This window comes from Oculina patagonica, chromosome 8 (assembly GCF_052425735.1).
Source record: "Oculina patagonica isolate OP01 chromosome 8, crgOcupat, whole genome shotgun sequence".
NCBI classification, from domain to species: Eukaryota; Metazoa; Cnidaria; class Anthozoa; order Scleractinia; family Oculinidae; genus Oculina; species Oculina patagonica.
In genome coordinates, this window is record NC_135765.1 from 6126656 (window position 1) to 6143924 (window position 17269).

Consider the following 17269-nt stretch of genomic DNA (forward strand, 5'->3'; position numbering starts at 1 on the left):
GTTCTCGCGGCTGTATTCCAGACTTTCTTGCTGTGCATTTTTATTATCTGACTCAAGCCTTTTAATCGTGTTCCTATGGTCATCGATTTTTTGTCTCAGCGCTCTTTCTCTCTCTTGACTTTGCTTGTACAGAGCTTCAACTTCCCAAACCTTCTCATCGGACGACTTGTCAAGTTCTCCACTTACATCACGGAAACTGCTTAGCTCGAGCCTTGAGATGCTCGCATTAGCCTCATCTAAGCTATCTTCGAGCTCTCTGGTTCTTGACTGACTTCTTTCATAGCTAAGCGTCATAGAATCTAGGTCTTGCTGCAAGGCGTTCATCTCCGTTTCCAAGGCAACCTTGTCGTTAATCGCTTTCTCCAATGCCATTTCTTTTTCTTTTAACTCCAAGCTCAAACTTTCGCAAGCTTTGTTCTTTTCATCAACTTGACTTTGACAAACCTTTAATTCCTTTTTCATCTTAACGATGCCGGTTTGAGAACCTTCCCACTGGGTTTTGTAGTCATCTTTGTCGAGTTGAAGGTTGGACAACTGTGACTCCAGGCTGATAATCTTAAAATTTGAAGTACTTATTTCTTGTTCCAGTTTCATGACCGAGTCCCTTAGTGCAAACACCTCTTCCTCGCGCTTTTCCATTTTCTCTCTGTATGAAGCAAGTCTTTCTTCGTATTTGTTTTTCTCCGCCCGCAGTCCTTCAGTTGTCACCTTGAAGGACATCAGCTCGCTTTTTCCCTTCTCTAATTCCGCCTCTGCAGATCTGATCTTCATCTGAAGCTCTTCCACGAGTTGATCTTTACGGACAATTGCTTTATTTACAGTCTCGTTAATCTTCTTCTCTTCGATAACCTTGCTTTCCAATCGCATAATGTTCTCCTTGTCACAAATTAGTTTTGTGTTGATCACATCCAGCTGGTCTTTAAGCTGCGTTCTTTGATCTTGGATGGTCTCAATTTGTGCCTCATACTTTGCAATTCGAGTGCGCATTATATGAAGCTCTTCTTCTGCTTTGTCTTTTATCTGTCTACAAGTCAAAACCTCCTGCTCAAGCTCTGAGTTCCGTTTCTCTAAAGTGTTTAATTTTTGCTCTCGTTCCTCCTTGTTTGCAACTGCTTCTTCTAGTTCCTGTCTCAAAATCGACATTTTGTTTTCTGCTTCTTCTAACTCATCAAGAACACCTTGTATGTCGTTCTTTGTAAGAGCTGATTAGACTCGAGCGAGCTGACTTTGCTTTTGTACGACGCCAATTGTTTGGCAAGTTCAGTTGACCGCGAACGTTCGTGATCCAGTTCTCTAGCCTTGTCAGCGGCTACAGACCTCTTAAGACTCGACTCCATGTTAGCCATACGTTTCTGTGCCTCATTAAGTTCTGTTTCAATCTGTTCTTTGCGTTTCAATGTTGTTTCGTACAAGCCTTGCGCCCTAGAATGTTCCTCTTGTTTGATCATAAGTTGGTTGTGCAACATTTTCTTCTCCTTCTCACTCATCTCTCGCATTCCCTTCATGTTTTTCAGCTCTTCACGGCAAGCATCAAAGTCAACGTTTAAAGCATTCAATTTTTCGTGAAGTTGTTTTGACGACGCTTCGCCCTCTGCTATCTCCTTGCGAAGATTGTCGTTGATGCGCTGTTGCTCGAGGAGTTGAGTTTTAAGCAAAGCAACTTCTTGGCTGATAGTATTATTAGTGGCAGTGAATTCCTGCACTCTAACCTCGTACACAGAACGTTGATTAATGGTTTCATCGAGCTCAGCCTCCAATTTAGTAACCTTTTGCTGCAAGGCCATGGCTTGGTGTTGGAAATCGTACTTCTCATGCTCGCATGTGTTAAAAGAGGCTTGCAGCTCCGATAACCTCTTGTAAAAGCCCTGAATTTCAAGATTCAATTTCTCGTTTTCTTCTGAACTCTGTCGATTGTCGACAGTTACATCTCGAATTCTCTTCTCCGCATCCAATGTTTCTTCTTGCAATTCTCTTTTTTCTTCTTCTGTGATCTCCATCTGAGCTTGAAGCTTGCTAACTTCACTGAACAAAGATTCAGTCTTCAGCTCGTATGCTGCCACTGATGCTCTGAGATCCTCGATGATTTTATCTTTGTTACTGGACTCTTTTTTGTTAAAGTCTACGTTTCTCTGGAACTCCTCATGCCGACTCTGTGCCTTGGCAAGCTTTTTCTTCAGTCTGGTGACCTTCGATCGTTCTTCCTCTAGTTCGGCTTTTAAGCTTGACTTCTGCTTAGAAGCGCTTTCTATTTGGCCTTCGCACTTGAACATCTGGCTTTTCATAGCTGCCATCTTTTGTTCCACTTCGTTGCTTACATCTTCAGTTTTCTGCAATAGGAATTTCGTTTCTGTTAGTCTCCGCTCGGATAGCGCAAGTTCCTCTGTAAGATCGTCTCTCTCACGGATTGCTGTTTCGTAGCTGGATTCCAGTTGACTAATTCTAATTGAAGATTCTTCGAGTTTAACAGTAAGCTGTTCGATTTCATCTCTAGCCTGGGCGTAGGTGGGTTCGAACTGTGAGAATTTCCTACCCTGGGCAAACATCTCAGATTCCAGTCCAGCAATATTATCGCGCAATCTAGAATTCTCCATGTCTAGTTCTGCAACTTTGTCCAAACTCTTCTTGTTAGCCTCTTCCATGGTCACCAGTTTGCTTGAAACAGCAAATAGCTCTCTTTGAAGATCATCTCTCTCATTTTTGGCTGATTGTAGACTGGTGTCTAGCTCAGTGATTTTTACTTGCGACAAGTTCATTTCAGTTTCAACGACTTTACTTTGGGTTGCGTGCAATTCTATAGACATTCTCTGCTTAGACAACTGCTCTTTCAGATCTTCAATCTTGGACAAGAGATCTTTGTTGGCTGTTTCTAACTTTTCAACTTGGCGCGTTTTAGTTGCGAGTTCTCCTTTTGAGTCCTCAGCTTCTTTTTGTACCTCAAAAATGTCCTTCTGCAGCAGAGAATGAGTTTCTTTGTTTTTGCGAAGTTCCTCGCGTGATTCCACAAGTTGTGTCTTAAAATTTTCTCTTTGTTTTGTTGTGTTTTGTAGTTGCATTTCCAGTTTAGAAACCTATGTTGATAAAAAGGTTAAATGATATATGAGAATTCATAACATAATAGAAAGGTTAAGCTGGTTGGCAAGAGAAATTTTTTTTTTTTTTGTTTTTTTTTTTTTTTTTTTTTTGGAAAAAAAAAATTTTTTTTTATTAGGTGTATTCCAACGAATATAATTTGCCAGTATAAGCATGGTATACCAACTAGTAATACAACTGGCTTTTGAGTGGTTTTTGACAAAAACTATCTAACGAGTGACTTGATTCTCAGCATACGCAACAAAGGAATGTGTATACAAAGAAGTCAAGTCGCGAGTGGGATATCTACGGTATGTGAAGACGGATCGGCCGAAGATTTTCGACTTCATTTAGAAATCCTCCATAACTGTCCAAAGGTCATTTGTTTTCAATGATTTTCTAACATTTCTGAAGATACTATAGTTTTTTTCTAAGATTTTCGAATAATTCGGAGAGAGATGGGACGTTGTTTTGACCATATCCTACATAAGGTACATTTCATTTCAAACTCAGCTTACGCCCCAAGAAGACGGCAAAGATTCACTCCTTCCAATCTAGACTACATGTAGCATGAGAAGTTTTGCTCTCTCTGCAAACTTAGCTCACGGCAAGATGATAAACTTCACTCACCTTAATGCTATAATTTTTGTTGCAATTCATTAGCTCCCTCTGTGACTTCTCGTACTCTGCTTGTATCCCAGCCAGTTTATCTTGTAACTCCAAAAACTCGTTCTGAAATACTTCCTTTTCCTGAAGTAAACAATTATAGCTTTCTTCCCATTGGGCCGCTTCTTGCTTCGCTGCAAGCAGTTGCTCATTCTCCTCTGCATTGCTGTGGACAAGCACTGTGGAACTAGAAGACAGTTCTCGCTGAAGATGAGCAAACTCTTTTTCCAGCTCTTCCTTTTCCTTTTGTACGACATTGGTGACGTTCTTACATGACGCCACTTCCCGCTCAAGGTTCTCTTTCTCCCAGTCTCTCTCTGCTAGGGTGCGTTTAATTGTCACCAGTTCTTCCTGGTATTTTTTGCATTCGGCTTTTGACTCGCTCAGTTGATCGTCTAATGCTCCCTTCGCCTTTTGAAGATTCTCTATTCTGGTTTGAAGTTGGTTGACCTAAATACAATTATGGAAAAAAAATCGTTTTAATACTGGAAACAACTCTGTAGTTATGTCCGTACTATCGTTTGCTACAGCTGGTAGAAAAAAGTTTGTCAAGCTACAGGCTTGCGAAGTAATGAAGAATTATGCGCTGTTGATAAAGAGCGTAAAATATGATATTCAAAGTTTTCATGCCCCCCCCCCCCCTATATTCAATAAATGACATACTTTCACGACGGTTTGTTAAGTGAAAATTGCTCAATACGTACTCGGTCGAAGATTGTTCGTGATATTGCACTGTTCGACACGACATACAACTTTCTGACACGCTTTCAATAAATGTAACCAAGAGACTGTCTGTGCCGAAACGTTTATTACGGTTTTATATCCGTAACATTTGACAGTATATCCAATCTATCCACGACTCGACAAGGAATCCAAAACTATAATAAGCGAAAATAAGCTGTTTTCGTGCGACCTTTAATACAACCTCTATTATTCTCAGAAGGGCTATAGTTCCCCGGAGACCCAGATTCTTTTATGATTACTACAGCATTGTATAATTCCTGTTTTCATTTGCGTTTACGCCTCTTTATTTAGTTTTGCACGGTTAACAGTTAAACCAAACTTTTAGAATAAAAAACGCTAGGAGTATGGTGATCGCGTCCTTAAAACTGCGTGCAAAAAATCAAAACAAGTTTCACTTCTTAATTGAAAATGAAATGAATGAACACAGTTCTTATAGGCCTAATGGAGAAAAAGACAATGGCGCAGCTGTAATGAAAGATTGCATGCAGGCATTGTATTTTAAACTTGAGTGTGTTTATTAGAATTAATGTCATCAATGAAAATTGCACTTTCCACCAGCGCTCAGAGAAGGAAAATTCGAAAAAGGAAAGTCTAGTCCGAGTTGCATGATACTTCAAAGCATGGAATGCCAGACAATGCACAATATCAATTTGTACCGTTCAATTCACTTATTGATTGGTACTTCTTAATTAGGCACGGTGCACTTAGCTTTAGAAGTTTTCGTCCAGATAATTAGACTTCACTTTGTCCATAGCAAAACATTTGTGAAAACTTGCAGGCGTACCACGCCAAGGCAATACTCAGCAAACATTTCAGAAGGAACGAAATGATAGTATGGGTAAAATAGAGTGTTAACAATAAGCGTTAACCATCTAAATTCCTTGGATGTGAATTAATCACAGTAAAGGGAATGAGGCCACGCGAGGCAAAAAAACTCTATGACTTCGGCAGAATTTGAACACACGACCCCATAATTGACTGAGCGTTAAGACCTGGCCAAACGGTAACGCAAGTGGACGAGTAGTCGCAAGTTGAACTTGCGTACAGATTATAAATATTAAGTTCGCTGGCCAAACGGACCGCAAGACACGCAACTGAGTTGTCAAAACCATTTCATGCTACTGTGCGCGCTGCAATCAGTACTTGAAGCAAACAGAAGACTTTGGGTGGCGAATTGATGAAAAACTTGCGTTGACTTGCGTGCAAATTTGATCTTGACCAAAGTTAACCAAGTCATCGCAAGTCAGCACAAGTGCATGTAAGTCCTGGCAAATGGAGACGCAGGGACGCAAGTTAAAAACCTGGGTTTCTTGCGTCTCCGTTTGGTCTGGCCTTTACGTTGCTATTCTAACATAAGCTACGAGACCAGAGGGTAGCAAGAAGCCGCGACCCATATTGGCCAAGAAACTAACAACCTATCCGTTAGGGATTGTGCAATACTGGCAAAAGGCACGGTTTTTTGACCTCTCAGTAGTCAATTACAGAATGCAAGCTTTTCCTTACCTGTGTGGCATGTTCGGTTTTTACAATTTCCAGCTCGTGTTTAAAAGTTCGATAAGCTGCTTCCAGATCACCAAACGTTTCCTTTGCTGAAGCAAGATGCTGCAAAGTCGCATCTGCCGCTCCGACTGACCGCTCGATTGAGTTCGTGAAGCTTGTTTCTTCCAGAGATTCCACTCGGGAGAAACGAGACATCTTTCTGTCTGACAGCGCCAAGGCGGGCTTCGTTCTTCAAAGGGTATCCATCAAACGGAAAGTTCTTAAAAGTTCTTAGCAGTCTTAACCAAGCTAAACGCGTTTTGTATGCTAGCTACATTCTAAACGTACAGCTGATTAGAAGCGAAGAAGGCAGACTGTTTTATTTTTTTTTTGTTAAAGGACGCTAATTTGGCTTAACTTATAAAACCAACTTTTCAATAGTCACTCTTAGCAACAATTGTTCGCGAGTACATTGAAGTTAGAGAGAACAAAAGGTATGGTCCCATAAGATTTGGCGCGTCTAGTGTTGTCTACCTCCGGTCGCTTGACGCTTTGAGCTTAATTTGTTTGTAATAAACATTTGATTAGCAAAGATCGTTTCTGATTGGTTACTAGTGATGAATGTAAACACAAACATAGATCAACATAAACACATCAAATTAAAGAGCTTCTAAACATGCATCGCGACTCTTTTTGATTTTCAAAGGACAGCCAATTACACAATAATGCATTTTACGTTCATGGCTACTCACTGTATAGTTTAGAAGGCCATTTGTTTCTCGATGAGTAGTTACTGGTGCATCAATTTTGGCAAAATGAACAAACAAAATATACGTTAGGGAAAGGCTATCTTTTGCCACACAACTATAGCTCAACGGCACGATTTGCCACCTCTAAAACAAAGAGACAAAACTTTTCACACAGCATTGTAATGTTATAGTTCCCCAAGCGCTTTAACACGGAGCGCAAACACATTACTTTTTTTAAAGGAACGCCACACGAGTGGAGGCTTGTTTTGAGAGTTTTACTTTAAGTGAGGGAGATCTGTGTGCAAGAATAATTTTGCAATTCAAGGGCAAACCGTATTGCGAATACAACCAATGTTTTGTAGCTATTGTATCGAAGTAGAAGGAAATATAGTTAACTTGGCCTACGACTAGCTTGGGTAAAGTTTTACTCGAGCCAAACTGTTCACTAAGAAAGAACGTTTCAGCATTCAGTCATCTGCTTCCTTATGTCTCCTCTGGGAGAATAGGGCCTTTTATCCGTTCCCTCCACTCTACCCTCTCTTCCCCAACATTAACCACCTCCCCCCCGGTGGCAAACCCCCTCCTCCCCCCCCCCCCCTCCACCCCTCCCCCCCACCTTTTCCTCCGATCCCCCCTCTTTTTCCTCCCTCCCCTCTTGGCCCCCCCCTCTTTTTTTTTTCCTTTTTTTTTTTTCCCCCTCCCCCCTCAGCATTCAGTACTCTTTTTAAAAGTTCTTATTTCTTTATTAGTTGATAGATGAAAAGGCCCCCCCCCAAAAAAACAGAGAGCGAATAATCTTATTGTTTTTGTATAACTCTAGCTAAATTTCTTTTAAACAACGAAATCCAATTATTTATCTACATTTTTTTTTTCATTTCACGCTTTAGAAAATCGCGCAGACTGAATATCATTTGAAACTCCGGCAGCTGTGCTCACGCGCTTAATTAATTATCAGAGTCTTCATGCTGATCTTGATAATTCAACCTACACATTCTCCAAACCAACCTCTACTCATTTCTTACAATGCAGCTGAAAGAATTGGATTGTTGGTCAACGGTTTTTTAGTTCATAATGAGAATTCCAGCCAAAGGCAACACCAAAAAACTTATTTAAAAGAATTGTATCGCCCCTTGCTATCGCTATCGTTTGGAAGAAATTACAAGTCGAGGTCAGGAATGAGAGGGTTCTATTAGTGGCGTCTATTAGACACGTGGGTTGTTTTATATGACAACAATAAAGGAAGATGTGGATGGAGATGTTGCTACAATGTCAGGTGAGTCTTCATTAGTTTCTCAACCCGTTTACTAAGCAGAGAAGACTCTCTCTTACGAGGATTTGAGTTGAGGGACCTGCAGGAGCGACTGACATTTTAGGCTAATAGAGACGATTCCGCATAAAAGATGCGCACTAACAATAGTGACGTGTTAAAGCCCATTCCGGCCACTCTTATTACAACATCACTTTCTATTGTGTTATAGTACATGATTTTATTATAGGTACCGAGATAGCTTGAGACGTTTCAAGCTATATCAAAAGCTGACGTCTTTTTCTACCTCAGACGCAGTTCTTAGAGAACGAAAGATACTCTCCAAGTATGTTCACGACTGTGTCAGAATATTTAGAAACAAATAACAAAAATAAGTTTTGAAAATGTTATATTTCGGTATGAAATATACCATGATCAGACGGAAATTTGTTTTCAGTCTGATGATGGTACAGTTCATATCGAAATATAGCTTTTTCAAAACTTAGTTTTGTCATTTGTTGTCAGAATACTCTGACACAATAAACATACTCGGAGTCATTTTCATTCTCTTTGTATTGTAACTATCACGCAATTCTTCACAGAACACATTGTGAATTGTGATTCTTTAAGGATTTTGTGTTTAACACATCTTGATAACACTCGTGAGGATGTGTTGGTTTATATTTTCAGCTAGCACCCCCCCCCCCCCCCCCCCCCGCCCCTCCCCTCCACGTTCCGGTCCCTCTCTTGGCAGCCACGTACAATTTAGACTTCCATGCTAGCTTGCATAACAGATTCATTACAGGCCTAATCAGTGAGGGAAAGAGGCGAAACCGCGGTGAAAAAGGATGGTACATTTTTCTCTTAGGGCTGTCCACAAGTTTGCTGCAACTTTTTGGCAACTCAATCCGAACAACTTTCCCGAGCAACGTGCACTGAATCAGACCGAAGATTCAGAAGACTGTCCAAGTGTTCGAAGGCCATACGGACGTCCGTACATTTTCGAACTTCCGGATAGCGAAGTTTGTCAAAGATTGTGGACAGCCCTATATTTCTCTCGCTTTTCCACCCTGTTAGGCCTACTATGCTAGCTAGCGAGAAGTATAATGTTTAGTCTTCCTCTTCTTCGATACTGCGACACCGATGAAAAGTCAGTTTGTTTCTCTTTAAATAATCATCGAGCACCATCATGGCATTCTGAGGTTTGACAAAATGATAAAATTCACCACTAGCAGTGGACAATTCTAGAAGTTGAAATCGTGGTTTACGATTCTTCAATCTGCAGTACAATTCTTTAATGTCAGCGTTTATCTCCACTTCCGCCATGCGCACCTCTTCCACTGCGCTTCCGGAATTTTTCAGCAGCGACCGCAGTAGCGCGCATGCGCCTTCTGCGGTGACGAGATTGTAACCGATTTTGACAACTTTTAGTGTTTCATTGAGTTCCAGGCTTCTCGCAATTTTTTCCATTCCCCGGTCAGTTATACGGTTGTTGTTTAAGTCAAGCTCAAGAATCTTGCCATTGTTTTCCAATGATTCTGCCACACATCTCGCGCCTTCGTGGCCAATCTCGTTCCAACACAAATCTAACTTTTCCAACGTTCTGTTCTCCTTTAAACCTGTGCAAATTTCTTTAACTCCTTCGTCTCCTAAACGGTTCCAACCCAAATTTAATTCTCGCAAGGAAGTGTTCCGTCCGATCATTTCACCGAGATATTCACCACCGGTAATACCGAAAGTGTTATGACTCAAATCCAACGCAGCAAGCGAGTCTTCAGTTTGCAAGACATTGCTAAAAAATTGAATATCATCGTCAGTTAACCCATTACGCGAAATATCAATTCTCACTAAACTGTCGTTTACAGTCAGCATGTTTCCAAGGGCCTCAGCGCCATCTTTGCCAATTTTATTCTCGGATAGGTTCAGATCATTGATAAGACTGTTTACTTCAAGTAGCTTAGCAACGGCGGCGGCGCCCTTGTCTTGGATGTTGTTGAGTGACAGGTCGAGTCGCGTGACCGACTTGTTTCGCGCCAAAGCCTCGGCGACCGCTACAGCGCCGGTTGGACCTATCCCAAGATTCCTCATGATCAGCTCCGTATCCCCGGATGCCATTCTGTCGAGGAAGTATGTCATTGCAAGGGGAGGAATGCCAAGATGCTCGCAACTTTTCAGAAACGATTCCTTGAGAGATAAATCGTGTATTTGACAAGCATCTTGAACGTCTTGATGTCTGTCTTTTCTATCGAGGCGATGTATCGTCTTGGCGGTCTTTAACGTAGCGTTTTCCACGATCACCGAGTCAGCTTTCAAATTTTCATCGTAAGCGTCCAATATCTCGGTTGAGGTTTATCAGCATGTTCGTCTCTGACACTGCCCGGCTCTGTGGAAAAACATAAATTTCTTCAGCCCAGCGTTTTGACTTCTTTCCAATTTTTATCCGTGGAAAAATGCTAAAAAACGGATGTTTGCTTTTCGCTCGCGACGAACGCATATTTTCTGTTGATGCCAAATCTTTTCCTCTTAAAAACTTCTCTACGTCGATTATTGTAGATTGTTTCTTCGCACCAAATGCTGAAATGCTATCGATAAAATCCCACCAGAATTCTTAGGATTTGAAGCCAATTTATCGGCATGTTGGCTTCCAGAAAGCCGAATGACCTGACGATATTTTTAAGTATTGTGAAACGTGAGCTTAAAAATCCTCTTTAGTCTTTGGACTGTTTCACAATCGTCGCGAAACCTGAGAAACAGGAATGTGTGGAGCAGGGCAAAGGCTGAGTGCTTCAAAATGTCAAAAAAGCACAATTGTCACGTCTTAGAACGATCAATGAAGATAATGAACGATGCTTTCTTCAAATGAAATTACAGTCACTAAGCGAAAAAACAGATGTTTTTTTTTTCTGGTTATGAATAGTGAAATATTTTTTAGTTCAAATAAGCTGGTTTCTCGAGCAAATAAAAAATAAACCTTGCTTTCTTATTGGTGTATCTCAGACCTGATAATTTTAGCTCCGATGCGATAGTTTTTCAAAAGCGTGTCTTGATGAAAACAACCTTGCCCCGCGTTTGACCTAGTAAGATCATTTAAACTCGAAAATTGCTTTAATGTTACGAACTGATGTACATAAATGTACGTTGAATAAACAGAAAAAATAATTAAAGATCGAGTAATGGAAAGCTTAAAATTTTATCTGTTTAATTAAAGAAAAGACCACTGGAGAGTGATTTTCTGACTACGTTGAAGTTTGACCAAGATTGAAAAGTAAATTAAGAAACAGCGCTCCAAAATGGCTTCCTGACTTAAAGCGAACTTTGTCAAACTCTGTTTAATTCATTAATAACTCTCAGTTTTAGCAACCAACTCATCCGCTTTGTGTCAAAGTAAATGAAACGCTTTCAACTTAGACGTGATATCAACAGACATTTATAACATTTTTCTCATACTGATTTCAATAATATTTTGTTTTCGCGCGAATCGAAGTAAATTCGCACTCAGTTGTATAAAAAGTCGAGGAGTTTAAACCAACTATCAGAACGGATCAGAACTTACCCTTCCTGTTTTAGTTCTGTAATTCCGTTGTTCAAAAATTTCAGTGATAATGCCAGACATTGCATTGTGGTGGACCAAGTTTACTAGCTGAATTGTTTTGGCCTTTGAACCTCAAGCTGTTGTGCAGGCAACAGATTGTTTACAACAGAAATCTATCCCTAGCTCTTTTGACACCCAAAAAAGTTTCAATCGTGACCAACCTTTGGTACCGCTGTCAACACTTCACAAATCCCAAGCCGGGAAAATCATGTGATGGACATTCAATTTCTCTTTGAAGTGTTGCCCATTTTTTTTAAGCAGATAAGTAACGGGATTAATAATGAAAATTGTCGATTTGGGCTACCAGTTTGGTGCAATATTAACTCTCAGAAATACGTCAAACAGCGAGGAAAAACAATGTTTTTAATAATGATAGGATAGAGGGGGTCAGCCGGCAATTCTCAACATAACTAAGGCTATTGAGGAAAACCCACCATAGATGTTACTTTTTCTTTCACTCTCGTAGTTAACAGGATGACACATTAAACCACTAATCCAAATATTGTTTGACATGGATCTCCTTGAATCAACAACCAGTTTGGTTGCTAGACAACGTCTCCAGCCGTCTCGTGCCCAGTACACTTCCGCACAACTGGGGAGGTGAGGAGAACTCTGGAAACGAGCTTAATTTCGCGCACAGTCTATCGCACGTCTTATTTTAATAGTTTCCTGGCACTGAATAATGTTTCGTGCTTCTTGTCTCGACTCATGCCGAAATGAAATGGAATCTTCGAATTTTTCTTTCGCTAACTTCGCAGAAAAGATTTTGGTGCGAGAGAAGTTGCACGTCAGAATTGACATGACAAGAAAGTCAGCCAGTGGAAAAACCAAGACATGTCTCCTAGTGGCAAAAACAACAACAAAAAAAACAAAAACAAAAACAAAAACAAAAATTAAACAAGAAGCGATGTAATGTCACTTACCTTCTTATAAGTTCTTCGCCGAGTGCAAGCCTAAAAGGAAAAGTGACATGATGACAAAATATTACTACACGGAAAATCCGGCGAAAACAGTTAAACGGATAGCAATTTTTGACCCAAAGAGCTTTGACTATAATTTTGCTTTTACATTATCTGTTGATTGTTATCAGAAACTAATGTCGTTATACATATAAGGGGTTCTTACTCATGCCGTGTTATGCATTGTATAGTATTGTCTTATAAGGAAATATGAATAAATGGTTCACTAAGGACGAACGAGACCAATATAAAGGAAATAAACAAAAAAAGAATAAAGGATGCGGTTTTAAGGGTGAATTGGGACAAAATACGTTTCATAGCGACCTCGAATAAGTTTAGCTTATTTTTTTTCGAAATATAGTTTGCTTGCAAAGCGTAAGATCTTTCCCTAACCACTGGACAAATTAAATCACTCTTTTTTTCAAAAAAGAAATGTAAACTGTAAAGCAAAGAGTCCTAAAATATGAACAAAATTGTCTCTTGTTTGTTCCTTCTTTAATTTGTTGAGAATGAATTTCAGTGTTTATATGTGGTTGACTAAATTTCCAAAACATTTTGCCGGCACTGGCACCGATATTATATTCATTGTTAGCGTAAATTCGTTATATCACGAACAAGTACTGTCAATTTTTTTTTTTATAGAAATGTCCAATTCCATAAAGTTTTGGTCGTTATATCCGTTAAAAACTGCGCAGTCAATTTTTTTATTAGCACGGTTTGATCGTTTACTCAGGTCATGGTTTTCGCCACGCCGAATTATTTGTTGCTTACTATGTATGTGGTTAGCCAAAAATTAACCTGCGGAAATAAATCTTGATTAATTGACATACATCATAAAGGAAATCATTGAACTTTAGTGCACTCATTAAATAAAATTTCAATTAGGGTTTGAACCAAGTGAGAACACTTAAGATTCATTACGTGCGATGATTGGTCACTCAATGGCTACTGTCTTCTCAACCATCTTCATAAACAAATAATTTCAACTTTTTATCATTAAAAATGTATAATTTAACGACGAGCTTTCCTGTCCCGTCAATAACATCTTATCTCAATTCAAGCCTTACTTGGAGCTTTTTGTAATCAATTTAAAACTCGAAAACAATATTTTCAGTTAAAAACTAGAAGAAATCTTCGGCTACTCCGCGAGAAATTAAATTTCCAACTATTATACATTGAAATCAAAATGTGTGATGACTACTTTAAGTATTCATCAGTTAAATTATACATAAAAATATGTTTCATTTCGACCTTGCAATTTTAACAAATAAATCATAAAATTGGACATTATTCAAGAGATCCCCAAAGACAAGACCGAAATTGTATGAGAAATCAGTTTCCACTTTGTTGTGAAGATTACAAATAGTCTTTGTTATATATCACTAAAACATTGAACTCAAAAATCCTTAAATCCCTAAGCTTAAGTCAAGGAAAACATGCGTACACAATTTTACCCAGCAGAACAGAAACGAAGAGCTTAGATTAAGAGACCAAAAAACATACAAAAACAACTGACAAAAAAATTAAAAAAAAATGACAGGAAAGAACCGCATAAAGTTCGCTCTTACCCTCAATAGCTTTAACCAACGTTCCCTTGCCTCCGCCATGCTGGTTTTCAGAACGATAAACAAATCCGGGAAATAAATCCTCTAATCTTTCATTCGCCTTAATATCGTTGAGATGAAACGTTCAACTTATCTCGTGTTCTCCAACGAGCGCGATCAATACCAAGAAATTGTTAAAAACAGCGGAAATATAGTTTTGTTTTTGTTCAAAAAAACTTCAAACCTGGTGCGGAAAAGCTTCACGAAGTCTCCACGCAACGACTTTTAACTTTTCATTTATCACCAATTGACGAAATGACACCTTCAAATCAAGCACATAAAAGAAGCACTTTGAAGCGGTTCTCTTTTTGACGCAAATTCATTGTTTTTCAATGGCCGCCTCAAACAATCGAAGATTGGCAAACGATGTTTGTCGAATCAGAAATGAGTTTTGAACAAATATTGTAACTTAGCATTTAGAAACCAGTACCTGGAAGTGTGAACAACAGGAAAATATTGCTTTGAGAATATTTTAAACTGCAAAAGTAAACTCTAACATGAAGCCTGTCAAAGTGATGTTCCCATGTGTGTAAATAAAATGAGACAAAAACTGTCTGACAGCGCCAGAATATCTCCATTTTTCCTTTGCCACTCTTCCCAGTATGATCAAAAACTTACTTCTCTTAGCAATATGAACACTTTTTTCAGGTCGACAGGTAAGGAGAATATAGAAAATCATCAACTAAGGGGATACCACTAAATTCTCATAACTGATATTAAACAAGAAAGGTGAATTAAAATTTTGATTCTGGAAGATTTTAGATCCTTCCTCTGTCTTTTGGTGGTCTTGCTTTTTCGACTGAGAACGTAGGTTACGCTTTCATCAACAACGATCCAGGCTCTAAAATTGTCATTTGCCGGGGCAAACCTCTAACAATCTCAGTCCAAAGATGAGTCCCCCCAGACGGGAATTCGTGAGAGGGTTAGAGAAATTGGTAACACTAATCAGACCCTCATATATATTAAAACCTTGGGTGCGTGCGGTGATTGATCGATTTTTTCGGGTCGTATTCTACGGCACGCTCCGCGAGATTTTTAAATGTTTTCCTTTCTCCAAAGCGAGAGATACTGCAATAAAAATCTTTTAACCTCGTTTTCTCGATTCGTACGGATCTTCGTTAACCTTTTTCCCGTCGATTTATGGCCCGCGCTTTGCTCTTGGAGTATAAATCGACGGGAAAAAACATCGGTCCGATACCTAACCGTACAGACTTTGAACGCGAGCTATTAAGAGGTTATTTACACAGTCCTTACTCGTCGGCCTTACGAACACGAGGTCTTCTTGAAATAAGTTCCTTCCTGACATTATCCGATTTATTTTTGTTCTTAGCACTTTTTTTTCAATCCAGATTATCTCATCGGCCTCGCTATTCGTCTCCGCTATTACAAGACTAATGATTATCGCCTCCGTTTCAACCAATAAAATCAAACCGCCTTGTTAACGTCAGCATTGACATCGACAGGTGCCGTGTGCACGGGCCAAATAATCTTGAATATAATCTCCACGCGTGTTATAATATTTTGTATTGGACGTTGTTTCCATGCCGTATATCTTGACAAAACATGGAAGCTTTAATAGTCGGTCAATCGCTGTTTAGTGTTGGCGCGTCAAAAAATGTAAACAATCTATTTCTTTTTTTCCGAGACGAGCAAATAAACTCGCCAATGCTAAATACACAGGTTTCATTTCGGGTTACATTCAATGTTTTATGCCTTGTACAGACTTATTGTTTTGGAAATTCGTCTTTATATATTTTTTATTTATTTTATTCTGTGCTCGCCATACGTTAAATGTCGTTAGTAAAAAAACTTTGGAAACGATTTCGAAAAATAAAAACTCAGTTGAAGCTTGTACTAAATAAATAGCAGGAAATAGAAAACGAATCTATCTCGCGTTCAGTTTTTTGCCATCATTTGTCAATATTTGATCGGATTTTCATTTAAAATATATTTTTGTTCTACTCGCGTTTCTTCATTTGGAGATTGATATATACCGAACGTCACTGAAAGCAAATATCTCTATGCGGGATGCATGTTTATGTAGAAACTATAAAACATATCACATCATTTTTGGCGATTACACTGTAATAACCACATGTACTATTTAAATTTTATCCCTTCAAATAAAAATAACTAAAATTTTAGTGATTTGTTACTAGCCCTGTGACGATTCAGATGAGCCTTCCAAATTTAAATACATTTTTTTTTTACTTAAGATCGATTTTGAGTCCTTGTTGTTATGTTACCGTGTGAAATTGACCATGGCGCGTGTGGTATTGGTTTCCAAGGACACCGTGATATAAACCGTTTTAATGTTTTAGATATGTAGAACTGGCATTTAAAGCGTGGCAGTAACATTTTAACAAAAACACGTGGACTACCAACAAACACAACTTATTTCTTGGTCACTAATGAAGAATTATACTCACTTTTGCCTGGTCTTTCATTTTCCCAGTAAAAACGTGGAGTCTATACCACAGTGAAATATCGCTGTTATTGTATACACAGGCAGCTGACACTGCGTTTTAATGGTTTGCTTTAAGCGGTGCTATTTGCATAGCATTCATACAAGGTAAATTATTTATTCCCGGCCTATGTAAGGTGACACTAATCCTGCACAATAAAAACAATTGTTTTCAATGTTATATTTTAAGTTACCGAACCAACGGCACTGATTTCTCAATTTCATTTTTCCAAACAAATGTAAATCCAAAGTGGAATAACGTAAGTTTAAAAAATTGCATGCATAAAAATGTTTCCGGTTGTTAATCAGCAAGGAAAAAAAGCGGCCAATTCAAACGAAAGTGAAAACAAAAAAGTTTAACTTTTGCGAAAAGTTACGAGAAAAACTGTTTTAGGACTCAAACTGGACGGAACAGTGTTTTGCTCGCGAACTTCACATCAACATTATGGAAGAGAAGACTAAACTGAAGAAGAAGAATTTTATCTTTCTAGGAAATAAATATCACCAAAATGCTACACGTGGAAGAGACATCTACCGGTGTAAGAAAAACATCTTGTTGTTTTATTTCTTTTTCTCTCTTTTATCAACTCCAGTGAGAAGAGACCAGGAGCTGGAGTCTTTTTAAAAAAGGGGCACTATCATGAGCATGACTTAAAGACATATTTACACATACGGAACCTAACACTAATGGTAGTTC

General features: G+C 38.9%; 1 protein-coding gene and 1 pseudogene across 2 annotated transcripts; both read right to left on the bottom strand.

Annotated features, from left to right (window-relative positions):
* Nucleotides 1-1160: 1160 nt before the first annotated feature.
* On the bottom strand, nt 1161-6174 carry LOC144664121 (uncharacterized). Its single transcript, XM_078525248.1, has 3 exons — nt 5983-6174; nt 3700-4185; nt 1161-3068 (listed from the first exon to the last, which is right to left on the bottom strand). Exons 1-3 carry the CDS (start codon nt 6172-6174, stop codon nt 1161-1163), a joined length of 2586 nt encoding a protein of 861 aa, XP_078381374.1.
* A 2800-nt stretch (nt 6175-8974) lies between these two features.
* On the bottom strand, nt 8975-14759 carry LOC144662693 (uncharacterized; annotated as a pseudogene). The gene is made up of 3 exons (XR_013572511.1): nt 14073-14759; nt 12469-12498; nt 8975-10336 (listed from the first exon to the last, which is right to left on the bottom strand). The product of XR_013572511.1 is annotated as an uncharacterized LOC144662693 (transcript).
* Nucleotides 14760-17269: the final 2510 nt, after the last annotated feature.